Raw genomic sequence first — 15,624 nt, 5'->3', positions numbered from 1 at the left:
GTCATGTCTAACCATGCGTTTCATGTAGGCTCAACTTTCAAATAAATGGCCTACCATGTAATGCATAAACTGGCGTGCTAGGACATCTTGTTGCTGTGTTATGGATGGGAAAAGCAGAACCTAAATAAAGTTGGCTGAGCTGCACATCTTGAAAGTTCATTGTCCACTCAACTTTATTATATTGGATCATTTATGTTGAATCTCAAAAAGTCTGAAGAATGCTTAACATGAGAAAGGCCAAGCAATAAAACTGGTTGGTTGAAAAAGTTTTCCCACGGATCTGATGAACATTTCCAAGAAATATGACACTTTCAGCTAGCAGGAAACAGTGTAGTTATCAAGCTCTCTCTAAAAGCAGCATTTACTTCTGCAGATTATGAAACATACAAGTAGCAGCACAATCAATCAAGACCAACTATAGACATATCAATTATCAATGACCTTTTCCTGCATTCACAATGGGCAAATAACATTACAATTGCTCCTAATTCTCCTACTACTCATTATATACAGCAGTGATTTCTTCCAACTGTATTACCATAGGGGAACCCATGAAAATGTTTTCACTCCAGGGCACCCCCTAATGTCATTCTTCCCTCCAAGAAGCTTGGTGTAGGTATGGGCAAATCTCAGTGTTCCGATTTACCTTAGATATGTTTAACGCTTTGTAAAGCATCTTAGCATGGGTTGGAGTATTGAAAAGGTTACAGGTCTTGTTGATCTGCAAATCAAATGGAGCATGTTGCGATTTGTTCTCTGGACCAAAAGTTCTGCAAAACAAATCTGCATGCTTTAATTCAGCTGCGGACGCCCATGGACCTGGAGGAGAGGGCAGAAGTATTTACCAGATTCTGCCTTCTCCTTTACAGACCATGTAGACTCATGAGTGCCGTGTAGTACAGAAAGAAAGTGGAAGTGTTACTTACATCCGCTATTCGACCCGGTGATCACGTGAACACAGCAGACCTGCAGGGTCCTAGCCGACCCAGATCAGCTCTGGTAGTGAGTATTGTCACTACAGGGGGGTGTTTTCCACTTTAACTGGGGCATCCATAGGAGCCCTAGTTAGAGAGAAAAAGTGTGAAATTAAAAAAAAAAAAAGAAAGAACAGACCCCCAGAGGTCATATGTGAATATCATCATGGTGGACATAGATGCTAAAAAATAAGGTTACCAAAATAAGTATATCAAAAAAATGAAAACTCTCTGCCAACGTCAACAAAAAAAACGTTGCTCTATGCACCCTTTAGGTCGAATCCAAACGGCCGGGTCAGATGCTGACTGCGAGATTCTCACAGCGGAGTGCGACCCTGTGCCCCTGCAGTGACCTCATGCTTACCTGCCCGGTGTTTTCACTCTGCGCTGTGGATGTGCCAGCTGGCACACAGCCACACATGCAGATTGCAGAGCTGGTGCGTAAGCGATGGCGAGGCTCGCACCGAAATAGGACATGCAGCGATTTCCACCCCGCGAGCAGAATATCGCTGTTGATTTCCGCTCGTGGGCATGGAAATGCATTTTTCAACTTTTGTCCTATGGGCTGTATTTGCTGCTGTATCCGGAGTTCCAGATCCCGCAGTGCAAATATGGCCGTGTGCATTAGGCCGTAATCCGAGACTATATAATTTACATACCAAAACATCTGAAACAAAATGAATGACCCATTCCCGTACTTTGTGTAAATATACAGATTAAAAAAAGAACCTACAAATATATATTTTTTTACTTTTCCCCCCAAATAAAGCTAAAAAACAGGGGGGGGGGGGGGGGGGGGGGGAGTCAGTGTAAAAATAAATAAATAAAATTAGAAAACCGCCTTGTGTCTCACAGAAAAAGAAAAAACAGTAAAACCATCATATGGTTTAAACCCCCCAAAATTGTCTGGTCCTTTAGGACCAAAAACACCCTGAAAATTGGGGACAGCTAATATTGTGCCTCTTCCTTTTAGGTTTCTGTGCTGTAACATTTAGGAAACATGTTTTACTTGACCAACGTGAAAAAAAAGGAATTTTTAAAACTATCAGAACAAATGCCAATCTGTGACAATCAATGGAAAGCACTTTAAAAGCCCTAGATTTAAAACCAAGTTGCATTAGGACAGAAAAACATTATCCTAGTTCTATACAGAAACATGTTCTCAACTGGACCACTAGATGGCGCCTGTTCACATTTTATGAATAAGGTTTTAGCCTTCTGTGTGGTCCTTCTTTAAAATATCAATACAAAATAATGAAACACTGAAAAGTAGATGCCCAAATTGAAGTATACACACAAAATCGCTAAAGTAATATGCTTTCTTATTAGGAAGTCAACGGGTTACATACAATGCATGGGGCTGGAATAAAGTTGACTAAAATAAAAGCGTTTGCTTTTTCTGACATGATTTTCACTCAAGCCATAACCTATTTAAATGGCAATGTGCAGATATGTGAAAAAAAATACTACAACCCTTGTGCTGTCTGCAAAACACTTGTCATTAGAAATGCTTATATCTACAATATTAAAAACACAGCCAAGTTATTCACCGGACGAGAACCACGCTGAACAGACTGGGAATGCTGTTATGAATTGCAATTTGTATTAGAAAAAAATACATATATATGATTGTGAAAACAAGAAGGGCAGCATTTTATTCAGGGAGTGACTGATGCTGTTCTGGCAATCCTGCTGTTGTCAGCAGAAAGTACACACTCCTGCCCAAAAGCATGCTGGGAAAGTTAGAGTGGGTTGTGCACATATGTAAGCTGATTTTTACCAGCACACTGCAATGATTTTTCCTGCTCCAAAATACATTTTACGTTTTTTTATTCACCCTAAATGAATGTTGTGTAGTCAGGAAGCGATGCCCTCATATTGAAAGCATGGGTCCACAGTAGTTTGTGGTTATGTCTTATGGATAGGAGACTTTCTGGACCATGCATGATGACCCACAGCATAGACTTTTAAACAAGTTAATGAATTATATGGAGGCCTACACTTTACAAAACATACTGATCACAAAACCACAAAGTTCTTTTGAGAATGGGCAAATCGAGATTAGTCCGAATTCATTTCAGCATATAAAAATCCTTCATGTTCTGTCTGCAAAAGAAAAAAGCATGACTTTTTTTTTTAAGAGTACAATGTACATTTCAGGTTTAGCATCTCTTAGCAATGGATGCTTTTAAAGAAAAAAGGGGGGGAAAAGCGCCTTACTTTTAGTCAAAATGTCGCTGTTTATATTTGTCGGTATAAGAATAAAATTGGAACAAGCTCATGCTGACTTGGAATTACTTTCTTGTTTCAAGACTCTGCGCTGTTCGCTTTTTTTCCTTCCCCCCCACCCCGATGGACTTGAACGAGTCTCATTCACAAATCAGATCAGAAGAGTGCATGTTGCGTTTTTCCCTACACCAACCACTGTGGGACCGTGTACTATGAAGAGACTGTCGTAGACTGAGCACTCAAACCAATAATATGATCATGTGAATTAGCCTTTATTGAGCAGGATAGCAGAAATCTGAAATAACTGCGCTGGGCTGAAGCTTCATTTGGAGGTAGACACCACTTCAAGGTAAGAGATGCCCTAAAACACAGCTGTTTCTTCTTTCAGAGAGTTCTATAAAACTTAACCCACACTCCTATCCTCGATGTCCCACTATGTTTGCTGCTCAATTGAATCTTCACTTGTGAACTAAAAGCTCTTTTACATGGAACAATTGCCGTTCAAGGAAAGTAGGGGGGAGGGGGGGACTGTTAAAAGAACGAAAATGAACGATAATCGTTAAGTGTAAACACAGGCAGCGATCAAATGACAAATGATAAATCATTTGCTTAGTTTATCGTTCATTTTATGCAGCCATAAAAATCATTGCTGGCTTGTATGGTTTAACCCCTTGAGTGGCGCGTTTCTTACCCCCGTCAGACCCACCAGGGCAGGTGTTTTTAAATGGCCCAATCATTTAATTTCAACTAATTTTCCAGTTGCGTTCCAAGAGCCATAACTTTTTCATTTTTCCATTGCACGGCCATATGAGGGCTTGTTTTTTGCAGGACAAGTTGTATTTTTTGATGGCGTCATTTTTGGGTGTATATAATGTATTGCATAACTTTCGTAATAAAATTTGTAGGGGGATTGGGGGAAAAAAAATGAAAAAAGAAATTCTGCCATTTGTTTTTTGGATTTCATTTTTACAGCGTGCAGAATAAATGTGATAACATTATTTCTGAGTCAACACGATTCCGGTGATACCAAGTTTATACAGTTTTATGTTTTGCTATTTTTGTACATTTAAAACATTTTTTTTCCTTTAAGGTTTGCTTTTGTATCGCCACATTCCAAGAGCTGCATTCATTTTTTTCACATTGGTAGAGCTCTAGAATGCCTTGTTTTTTGCGGGATGAACTCTAGTCTTTATTTATCTAATTTTTAGGAACATGTAAAATTTTGATCGCTTTTTATTCCATTTTTTTCTATCTGTAGATTCTGGCATGTTTTTTATTTTTCACAGCATTCTCTGAGCAGTATAAATAAATATTTTAAAGTAATTCTACAGGCCAGTACGATTATGCCAACACCAAATTGCAATAGTTTTTTTTCTTTTTCGCGACTTTTTCACAGTTTAAAAAAAGTTATAAAAAGTTTAAATCACCCTCCTTTTGCCAAATCTATAATAAAAAAAATCTAAATCCTAAAAGAAAAATACATATTTGGTATTGCTGCGTCCGTAAAAGTCAGATCTACCAAAGTAGTGCATTTACCCCACATGGTGAACGTAGTTTGAAAAAAAATAAAGAACACCAGAAATGCACTTAGTCACCCTGTCTCCCAGAAAAAATGCAATAAAAGGCGATCAAAGAGTTGCATGTATTCCGAATTAGTACTAACGTAAACTACAGGACATGCTGCAAAAAATGGGCCCTTGCTCAACTATGCCAGTGGAAAAATAAAAGTATTTAAGATGCAGCAGAAAATAATTTAAATGTCTTTTAAAAAAATACATACAAGTAGTACTGCAAAAAAACCCAAAACAAAACAAAAACACAACAACCATACACGTTTGGTATCGTAGCAATCGTACTAACCCATAGAATAAAGTCAGCAATTTCATTTTTGTTGCAGTTTGTGTGCCGTGTGAACGATGGTGGAATGTCATTTTTTTTTTTTCATTTTACTCCACTTAGAATTTTGTAAAAGTTTTTCAGTACATTACATGGTACATTAAATGGCACCATTGAAAAATACAACTCATTCCGCAAAAAAACAAGCCCTCAGGCCTCATGTCCACTAGAAAAAAAAGGAATCCGCGCAGAAGGATTTGCTTTAAATGATATTTTTTTGCATGCGGATATCCGCACACATTGCTATCAATGTGATAGCAATGTTGCCGATCCGCGGCAGAATGGAGCATGCCGCCTTTTTTCTCCCGCGTGTGAAAAACGCAATTCTTTAAAAATGCCATCCGCGGGTGCAAAAATCAATTTAATAGACCGCGGATGGCCAATGATTCCCTATGGGCAAAATACACTGCGGAATCCACAATCCCATTTAGCTAGTGGACATGAGGCCTTATGCAGCGACGTCGATGAATAAATAAAGGAGTTATGATTTTTTTAACGAGCAGAAGAAAAAACGAAAATGGGGGGGAAAAGGTGGGGCGTCATTAAGGGGTTAAGTAAGGTACTAACTCCCTTCTCTGGGTCATTACGAACGCAGGGATACCACGTGTAATTTTGTTTAATTTTTTTACAAACAGAAACCCATCAGGACCCACTGATCACATTCCGGGGGTTTGATGGTGACAACCCTTTACATGCTGCAGTCACATAGACCGTGGCATGTAAAGGGTTAACAGCAGAGATCGGAGGTTCTCTCTAATCTCTGTTGTAAGAGCTAGTGCCTGGCTATCCTCTGACAGCCAAGCACTAGCTCTCCCTGCCACAGAGACCATCCACTGACTTCTGACAACCCAATGGTCTCTGTGGTAACCTGTAAAAAAAGCAGTGCAGGAGTTTGAAAATAGAAGCGGAAAGTTGCCGGCAGATAGGTAATATCTTTCTTCTTCTTTTTTCAAAGTCCTGCACTGCTCTGTGTGGGTCTGTGCAGGCAGAGCACAATGCCACAGCTTATTGCATTGTGCTCTGCAGGTCTCATAGCGAAACATAGCCTGGAAACCTTCCGGGCTATATCACTACGGGCAGTGGAGCTCGTCACGGAAAATTTCTGGGCGTGCCACTCAAGGGGTTAAATACCAATTGTTCAGAGATTCGCAGTCACTTAAACAGTGAATGTGAACGACTTCCCGTGAACGAGCCAACAATGTATCTGCCGGTATAAACAGGCTGCCCGAACAGACACTGACATTGTTCGCTCATTCAAACAACAAAATCAGCAGGTCTAAAAAGGACCCCAAGGCATACTCAATTTTTTTTCTAACAAGAAAAAGCAGTAGCACCTGTAAGCCAAGCGAAATGCATAGAATTTTTATGATAGGATTTGGAATTCCAAACTGTATGATATTTAGCGTGCTCACACGTGACGTTCTGTGCGGTCTGGCCTCTACAGTAATTCACTATAATTCTCATTCACTATAAAGACAAATTCCAATTTATACAAAGTGTCGAAAAACATTGTGCTCCTTTATTTAAACTGGAGTGCACCCCTCGTGAAAACTACTGTATTACATCTATGGGTCCATATAAAATCATAAGGAGAAAGCAATATCCTCCTAAGGAACTGCATGACCCATGTTCCCTCTGATTTCATATTGAGGAAGCCAATTTTTCTGCCCAACTCTACATACCATATGAGATGCCATTCATGCCTTTCTTTCAGACACCATATGTAAGAAGGTGCAACAGAGAATATCTCCACAGACACACAAACTCACACAGAGCTGCACAAACTGTTCTGCGGTGTCCCCTGCCCTTCGGAAATGCATGCAAAATACTGCTGAAGTGTGAATGTGGTGTATGTCAACAAAGCCATAAAGAGGTCTTCTGAGGCTTTTGTGCTCATACTTTGTGATACAAGGCTCCCACTAAGAAGCATGGCTAGCCTTAAAGGGGTTGTCTCACGAAAGCAAGTGGGGTTATACACTTCTGTATGGCCATATTAATGCACTTTGTTCACTTACCTGCTCCGTTGCTAGCGTCCCCGTCGCCATGGATCCGTCTAATTCCGCTTTCTTCTGGCGTTTTTAGACGCGCTTGCGCTGTGCGGTCATCTTCCTAGTGAATGGGGCCGCTTATGCCGGAGAGCTGGTCATCGTAGCTCCGCCCCGTCACGTGTGCTGATTCCAGCCAATCAGGAGGCTGGAATCGGCAATGGACCGCACAGAGCCCACGGTGCACCATGGGAAAGAACCTGCGGTGCATCGTGGGTGAAGATCCCGGCGGCCATCTTGGTGAAGGAAGAAGTAGGAAGAAGGAAGACGTCGCAGAGCGGGGATTCGGGTAAGTAATATGTTTTTTTTTTTTTTTTTTTTTAACACATCCATTGGGGTTGTCCTGCGCCGAACGGGGGGGGCCTATGAAAAAAAAAAAAAAAACCCGTTTCGGCGCGAGACAACCCCTTTAAGAGTATTTAAAGCATACGCCATAAGGCCTCATGTCCACGGGGAAAATCAGGCCCGCTACGGATTCTCCATGTAGAATCCGTAGCGGGTCCCTCCTGCCCCGCGGACATGAGGCATAAAAATAAGAATTAACTCCCCTCTCGCCCTCTCCGGATCTTCCCTTCGCCGCGGCTCCATCTTCTCTGCGTCGCGGCCGGATCTTCTTTCTTCGGACCGGCGGATGCGCAGGGCACGTCGGTGACGTGCCCCGCACATGCGCCGGCCCGAGGAAAAAAGATCCGGCCACGACGGAGAGAAGATGGAGCCGCGGCGAAGGGAAGAGCCGGAGCGGGTGAGTAAATTCCGATTTTTGTTTCCCGCGGATCCGGACAGCTTCCATAGGCTTCAATCGAAGCCCGCGGGAAACCCGCACAAAAATGGAGCATGGTCCAGATTTTTTCATGCTCCATTTTTTTTAAAATCACTTTTATTGACCATCCGCGGGTATTTATCTACCCGCGGGTGGTCAATGCATCCCTATGGGGTGCGGATCCGCGGGCAGGAGAAGAGTTAAAATCCGCTGCGGATTTTAATTCTTCTTTTGCCCGTGGACATGAGGCCTAAGATGCAGCTCCTATGCAGGTCTATAACGGGAGTCACCCTCGCATTGCATCCAGGCTGTGAGAGGTTGTCGGGATTATAGAAACAGCTGAGCACTCAATATTATGTCACTCCTTTTGATATGAGAGTTCAATTTTCTAATGATATACTACTGAAACATGCAATTTTCCCACACAGATGCAGAGATGAGATTTTCCTTGCAAAATGCATCGCACTCGCAGAAAAACATCACAAATCCGCAAGCACATTATCAGTCTACTTTCTCTTGGACAGATATCGCAGAGGTCCGTGTGAATTTTGACCTTATTCTACAAGTACTCAAGACTTTTGTTAACCTGTGTAATAGAGAATCAATAACGTATATAATATAGTATATTTGCAATCCCTTCAACTAATGACCTTTAGATACTGTACTCATACACCCAATCATTTCATGGGTGTAAATGTACTGAAGAGAGTCAAATAGCTGTACCCAAATTCAGGCTCACAGATCTAGCTTTTGCTGGAACAACATTTACATTCATATAGTGAACATCTGGCAAGGTTCAACATTTGTAAGTGGAGCTAGATTACTCTTAACCTAGAATCTTGACCCTTTTGTTTAAAACCTTTACTAAGTGAAAACTTATTCTTTTTGCATTAGTGAAAAAATATTGTAGATCTAAAACACACTGTCTACTTCCACAACCTTTTGTTACAACCTATGAAAATAACTTCTCAACATTTAAAGAGAGTAGACGATTCGAATATATATATATATATATATATATATATATATATATATATATATATATATATATATATATATATATATATATATAATAATGTGTGTGTATAATATATATAAATAAAATGTACTGGGATTTTCAAGTGCAGTTACCTAAACTGCTTTATGACCGAGGATGTACAAGTTTAACCTACTGGCAGCCACAACAATAACAAAAAAAATCTGGACAAAATGTTAAAAATCCATACTATACACCACGTCCCTAAATATATATTTTCTGAAAGCAGACACCTGGCATATTGTGAAAATGCCACCCCAGCATTATACACTTATGGTGCCTTCATGCAATTTTGTAACAAAGCGCAAAGCTTTGTAAAAATATAAATATAAAAATATATATGAATATAATATATATATTTATACCCAAGCAGCACTTAAGACACAAAAAACCTCCTAAAATGTAAAAGTTAAGCTTGTGCTTTAGTTCACACTGGTCGGTTAAGTCTGTCTATTTCTTTACGCACATATCTTCACATGTTCACCAAAACTAGAGACCTAAAATCTCAATGATTCAGATGCCAGAAAACCTTAGGCTGGGTTCATGCGGGACTGAAATCCCGCGGAAACCTTGCGAAATGACCACACAGAAATACTGCAAGATTTCCGCGGGAGAAATGCAGCTTTAAAACCCGTGAGAGGCTGCTGCGGAAACGGGGAAAGAATTTACATGCCGCCTCGTTGAACTCCGCACGGCATGTCAATTTCAGCGCAGCTTGGCCGCAGCGTGTGGACAAGATTTTGGTAAATCGCGTACATTTTGCTGGCTAATCCCGTGATTAAAATCCCATTTTCGTTTTTTCCTCCCGCCTTTGAAAAGAATCATAACTCTTATTTATTGATGGCTGCCACTGTCTAAAGGCTTGTTTTTTGCGGGACAAGTTGTATTTTTTTTTATGATACTATTTAACGTGCCATATAAAAGTACTGAAAAACGTAAAAAAAATTCTAGGTGAAATGGAGGGGGGGTTAAAATTTCACCACATTTGAGTGTCTTATTTCTACGGCGTACACACTGCAACAAAAATGATGTGATAACTTTATTCTATGTGTCAGTACGATTATTACAATACCAAAAACGTATATAGTTTGTTTTTTTTGCCGTACTACATTTCAAAAGATATTTACATTTTTTTAAAATTATTTTTTGTCACCATCTTCTGACCGTAATACCTTTTTGGTTTTTATCATTGACATAGTTGTGCAAGGGCTCATTTTGTGCGGTACGAATAGATACGACTTTTTAATCGCATTTGATTAAAAAAATGTTTTCCTGGAGACCGGGTAACCAAAAAAAAGCATAATTCTGGTGTTCTTTATTTTTTTCTGACAACGTTCATGGTGCGGGGTAAATTATACGTTACTTTGATAGATCGCACTTTTAGAGACGCAGCGATACCAATTATGTACTTTTATTTTATTATTTAGATTCTATTATAAATATAGAAAACTTTATCACTTTTTTTTTAACTAAATAAAATCAGTAAAACTTTATTAATCTTATTTTTACCTTTTTTCTTAGTTCCCATAGGGGACAAAAACTTGCAATGCTTTGATCACTCCTGCAGTATGATGTAATGCCATAGTATTACATCATACCGCGATCGGGCACACTTTCTATCAAGCCACCCCACGGGCATGGCTTGATAGCCTTTCTGCCATGACAGCCCTGGGGCCTTTCGGAAGGCCCCCCGGCTGCCATGACACCCGCACGGTGCGCTCCCTGCGATCTCAATGTAGGGGGCTGTACGGGACCCCCAAAAATCGGCCGGGGGAATTACATGCCGCTGTAAATTGAGAGGAGCATTTAAAGGGTTAACAGCTCCAATGTGTGGCGCGGCTTATCGGAGCTGTTGCCGGCAAGTGTCAGCTTTAAGAAAAACAGCCGGCGCCCACGTTGTATGGAGGGAGATCGCTGCGCTATCTCCTTTCATACATACTCCAACGCTGCAGGACGTAACTGTACGTCCTGCAGCATAAAGAGTTTATTTATTTATTTTAAGTTACAAAAGTATATGTATTGGCATTATTTTGAGAATAGAATGTAATGGTACCCATCAAGTTATAGTGGTGGGTGTAGTAAATGGGTGTATACACAATTATCATTAAAATAGGTATACTGTGTGTAAATTCAGCCTCTAAGCTTTACATTCAATTCTTGTATTGTGTTGTGTTAGAATTAGAATGTATTGTAGTTTGTATTAAAGAAAATTACTCAATAAAGCATTTCAAAGACGTGAAGGGATTTAGGATTAGTGGCCAACTAGAACATGGAGAGTTTGGGTGTAAATTTTTTCTTATTTTGTTGACCAAACCAGGAGATGCATCAAAAACCCACCACATAAACCAAATCATATTGAGACATGAATGAATATATATTAAGAGATAAGAGATATATATATATATATATATATATATATATATCTTATCAACAATTTTGTTCCAATACAATTGGTATCTTTAAAGTACTTAGAGCTCAGTTTTCCTGATACAAATAGCCACAGTGTTACTATAAAATATTGGCCACCTCCCAAGTGGAGCTTAGTGCATACAGCTTGGCCAAGTAATACAATACTTTTATTTTAACAGAGTAAATTGACTTGACAAAATTATGACTACAAACAACTCCATTACCTGGTGAGGATGTAGTTGCTTCCTCAAAGCTATCATCATCAGCTCCATCATCCCCAATGCCATAAGCCAGAGAGTCTTCTGGAGCAGAAGCAGAATCAGGACTACTGGGTCTACTTGCTGAGTCACATTCGCTATTCGATCCATATCGCTCATGCTGAGAAACTGAACCACTCTCACTTAGACTTCTACGCTCTTTCCGATGAACCCTGGAATGAAGTACCATTTGATGGTACGTCCTAAAAATCTTTCCACACTCAAAACATTCAGTTGATTTGTTTTGAGAAGATCTGCGGCTCTGACGTGAAGGGGGTCTAAATTCTAAATCATTAGGAGTCTCTAGAACACACTCTCCAGGCTGTATGCTGCTTTTCTTCTCTGTACGACCTCCAATTGAACAGCTGCGTCTCTTTGGATTGCTGGTATTGTTACTTTCAGGCTCCCGTTTACGTTTCTCCTGATTAACAAGAATATATTCCCCTTTATCTCTATCGTATGAGACATCTGCATCAGCCAATGTTTCATCCCATCCCAAGTACTTGACAAACTCTGTTGGCTCTGCAACTTTCCCTTTGGTAGCCAACAGCCAAGCTTGATAGCTATTGACTGGGTCAAGTTCTGGTACTCTCTTCCCCTGCTCTTCATCTGGACTTCTAGGTGCATCTCCTAAAGGTTTTAAGTTCAGATAGTCTAAGAAAAACTGTTTTGAAGTAGGTGCCTCTGAACTCACATTATGCAGATTTTCACTTTTTTGCTCATTTTTGTTTTCAGCGAGTTCTTCCATTCTGCAATGAACCAAGTTGTGTGCACTAAGGCTTTCCAGATTTGTAAATAAGTTTCCACATTTTACACAAACTTCATACAAACATAGGCCTGTCACTATTGCTTCTTCCTGAACAACATCATTTATAGTGGCTACTTGTTCACTATCAGATTTGGGTTTGTTTTTGTTCCCAGTCTTAGGGCCGTGAGATTTCATATGGTTCTTCAGAAACCATGGCTCTTTAAATCTCCGGCCACATATATGGCAGCCATGGTCAAATGATCCCCGATGCTTTTTCATATGAGCTTTAAGAAACCATGCTTGACCAAAAGCCTGGCCACAGATTTCACAAGGGAACTCACCAGAATTAAGTTCACTTTTGCCATTTTCTGAGAATGCATCTCTATTCAATGGAATTGCTGTTGTGATATGGTCTTTCTCAATGTGGTTTAATAAGGTTTCCTCTCTTAAAGTCATGTAATTGCAAAACCTGCATTTATATGGCTTGTGCACTTGTATAAGATGTTGATCAAGCTCCTTCTTTCGATCATACTTGTTTTTGCAAAACATACAGTTGTAGTCACCTGGTGTGTCGTCGACCACTACATCTGAATCTTCCATTTGGAGAGAGCCATTAAGAATTTTGTTACAAGCAGACGTACTTTTTGTTGGACTTGCACATACTCCCATACCTTCAGAGGCACCTAGCTCTCCAACATGTGAATCACCCAATTCAACATCATGAACCTGGCCAAGTGTACCAGTTCTGTGGGTTCGGAGGTGAATCTTCAAATTTCCTTTCTGTGCAGCCCTATGATCACAGTAAGGACATTTATATGGCTTTTCCCCTGTGTGCTTTCGCATGTGCTGAGAGAGGGAGCTCTGGAAAGGGAAACTTTTCCCACATATAACACAACTAAAACACGTTGGTTTATCATCATCCATATCATTTTTATTTGACTTAGCAGCAGATTCTCGTAGTTCCATATCAAATTGTTTCCTTCGTTCCATTACCAGCAAAACATCAGGTAGGGAATTCAAAGCCTATCCAGGAGTGACTGGCAGGAGACTTCTATATTTAGTTGTATGCTATTTAATGAGCATAACATCCACACTGAGCTTCACAAATCTGCACCAATGCGTACCGCAGATGGATCCCTGAATAAAAAGAAAAAAAGTAAATGTTACTCTTCCTATTAAAACAGAGGCTGATAAAAAATGAAAATATGGGTACACAGGTTGAACAGTTCATCAGTAATAAACCAATAATCCAATTTCTATGAGTTTTTACATTTTATGCAACAAAATCAAAGGGCACTTCACTAATGGGACATTTAAAATGTTTTAGCTAAGAACATGTTAAGAATTCACATTCCAGGGTTCAAGATCATACAATGCCCTTACTATCATTGAAATTTATTTACATTTGGTTTGACATCAGTCTCTTCTATACAGTCCCTTCCACAATGCTATGTAAACTGATAGAATCAGTTGGAAGGGAACTCCAGGGTCATCTGGTCGAACCCCCTGCCCAATGTTATTTTGAAAAACACTGGCTAGTAAAGCCAGTTACCATTTAGGCCGGGCTCACAAGAACACATGGTAAAACACTGCGTATGTAAGACAGTGTTTTAACGCTGTGTGAGCCGGTGTATCGCCGACTATGGCAGCAAATTTTGACTGCGCATGACAGCATATCTCACACACGTGGTCATGCACAGTCTTCCTGGTTCCATTTTTTTAAAAATTCGAAAATATAATTGCGTATGTACAGCATTTAGTATGCACCTATAGAAAACAATAGGGCTCTATCACGTGTGAAAAGCGGTAAAATAGAGCATGCTGCGTTCTTTATGTGCATATTATATGCAATGAAAAACCGCTTGTGCGAGTGTAACAGCGAAAATCAATGTATTTGAATTGACACAATGTACCGCAATAATTGACTGAAGAAAAATGCTGCGCGTTTCTGCACATGCATGTGCCTTTTTCAAGCATATAACACAATATACAAACAAGACATGTATATATAAATAAAATGCACTCACAACAAGGCTTCCGTCAGCGGCACTCCTTGATGCCGTATGATGAAATTCAAAGAAAGGTGCTTCTTTGAATTACGTCATACAGCATCACAGAATTCCGGACAGAAGAAAAAGTGTTTTTTTTCCGGGATTTGCAACAGGATCTACAACAGGACCTCTGGTCTGAGGTTCAGACGCAGATGTGAAACCGGCTTCATTTATATTTGTGTCAGTCTCCATTATGACCCTTAACCCCTTAGTGACAGCCCCATTGCCTTTTTACATCCTAGCTAAGTGGGCTTTAATCCTCAGACGTAAAAGCATGCTTCCTCTGAGGATTAAAGCGGGCTGAGGACATGATAGCTCCATGCTGACAAGAGGTAGCAGACAACCTAGAACTTCGTCATAGGGGGCTGGAAAATCCGGTCCCTGGTCCTGCGATCGGCGCTATCCAATGCATAGCACCAATCGCATGGAAGTAAACAAAAGTGAAAAAAGTTATAGAAAAAATGGCGATGTATGCGCAGTAGACCAGATCATTGCGCCCCCAAGCCAGTGATCACCGCTATTCAATGAATAACGGCGATCACTATAAAGTTCAAAAATGTTAAGTAAAGTTAAAGTTTTAGCTCTCCTCATGAATCTAATCCACGAGGAGAGGTGAAAGTATGCATCCTTGTCCTCTGTGATATCCTGTGATGTTCTGATCTTCCAAGACCTGACCTTGTCCTCTACGCATGCGCACCAGACGTCATACGAGTGCGAAGAAGGGCTCAGGCCCCGGGAAGTTTAAAAACCCTCTGCTCCCATGCTAGCCGGGAGCAGAGAAATATCACTGGGGACCATTGTATGCGGCTCCCGGTCACGTGATTGCTGTCATCCAATGCATAACAGCGATCATTAAAAAAAAAAAAAGAGAAAAAAAAGGGGGGTTATAAAGTTTTTAAATTTCATCTTCCCTCACGGATCATATCCGTGAGGGAAGATGAAATTACGTACCCAAGCCCCCCCCCCCCCCGGATTTTCCCGTGGACCTTAGCTCGGCTTCTGCACACGGACACGTCGCCAAAATGGCGACCGCATGCGAAAAGCTGCAGATTGCCAAGGTGGTTTAAAATCTCCCTGCTACCGGGTACCAAACGTAGCCGAGAACCTGGAGATTTCACGCGGTCCCTTGTCACGTAATCACTGCTATTGAATAGATAACGGCGATTACAAAAAAATGTAAAAAAAAAAAAAAAAAAAAAGTTCAAGTTTCACCTCCCGT

At 40.4% G+C, this 15,624-nt stretch overlaps 1 protein-coding gene across 4 annotated transcripts in view; it reads right to left on the bottom strand.

Annotated features, from left to right (window-relative positions):
* Nucleotides 1-15,624, bottom strand: part of ZNF516 (zinc finger protein 516) — a 131,367-nt gene that overhangs the window by 35,218 nt on the left and 80,525 nt on the right. For all 4 annotated transcript variants that reach the window (XM_066579481.1, XM_066579483.1, XM_066579480.1 and 1 more), the window contains exon 3: nucleotides 11,574-13,491. In XM_066579481.1, coding sequence (XP_066435578.1) covers nucleotides 11,574-13,344 — 1,771 coding nt within the window. In that variant the 5' untranslated portion in view covers nucleotides 13,345-13,491. The remainder of the gene's footprint in view (nucleotides 1-11,573; nucleotides 13,492-15,624) is intronic.

Source organism: Eleutherodactylus coqui, chromosome 9, assembly GCF_035609145.1.
Source record: "Eleutherodactylus coqui strain aEleCoq1 chromosome 9, aEleCoq1.hap1, whole genome shotgun sequence".
Lineage (NCBI taxonomy): Eukaryota > Metazoa > Chordata > Amphibia > Anura > Eleutherodactylidae > Eleutherodactylus > Eleutherodactylus coqui.
Note: the sequence above shows the minus strand (reverse complement) of the source record. Positions and strands in the feature narration are given on the sequence as shown.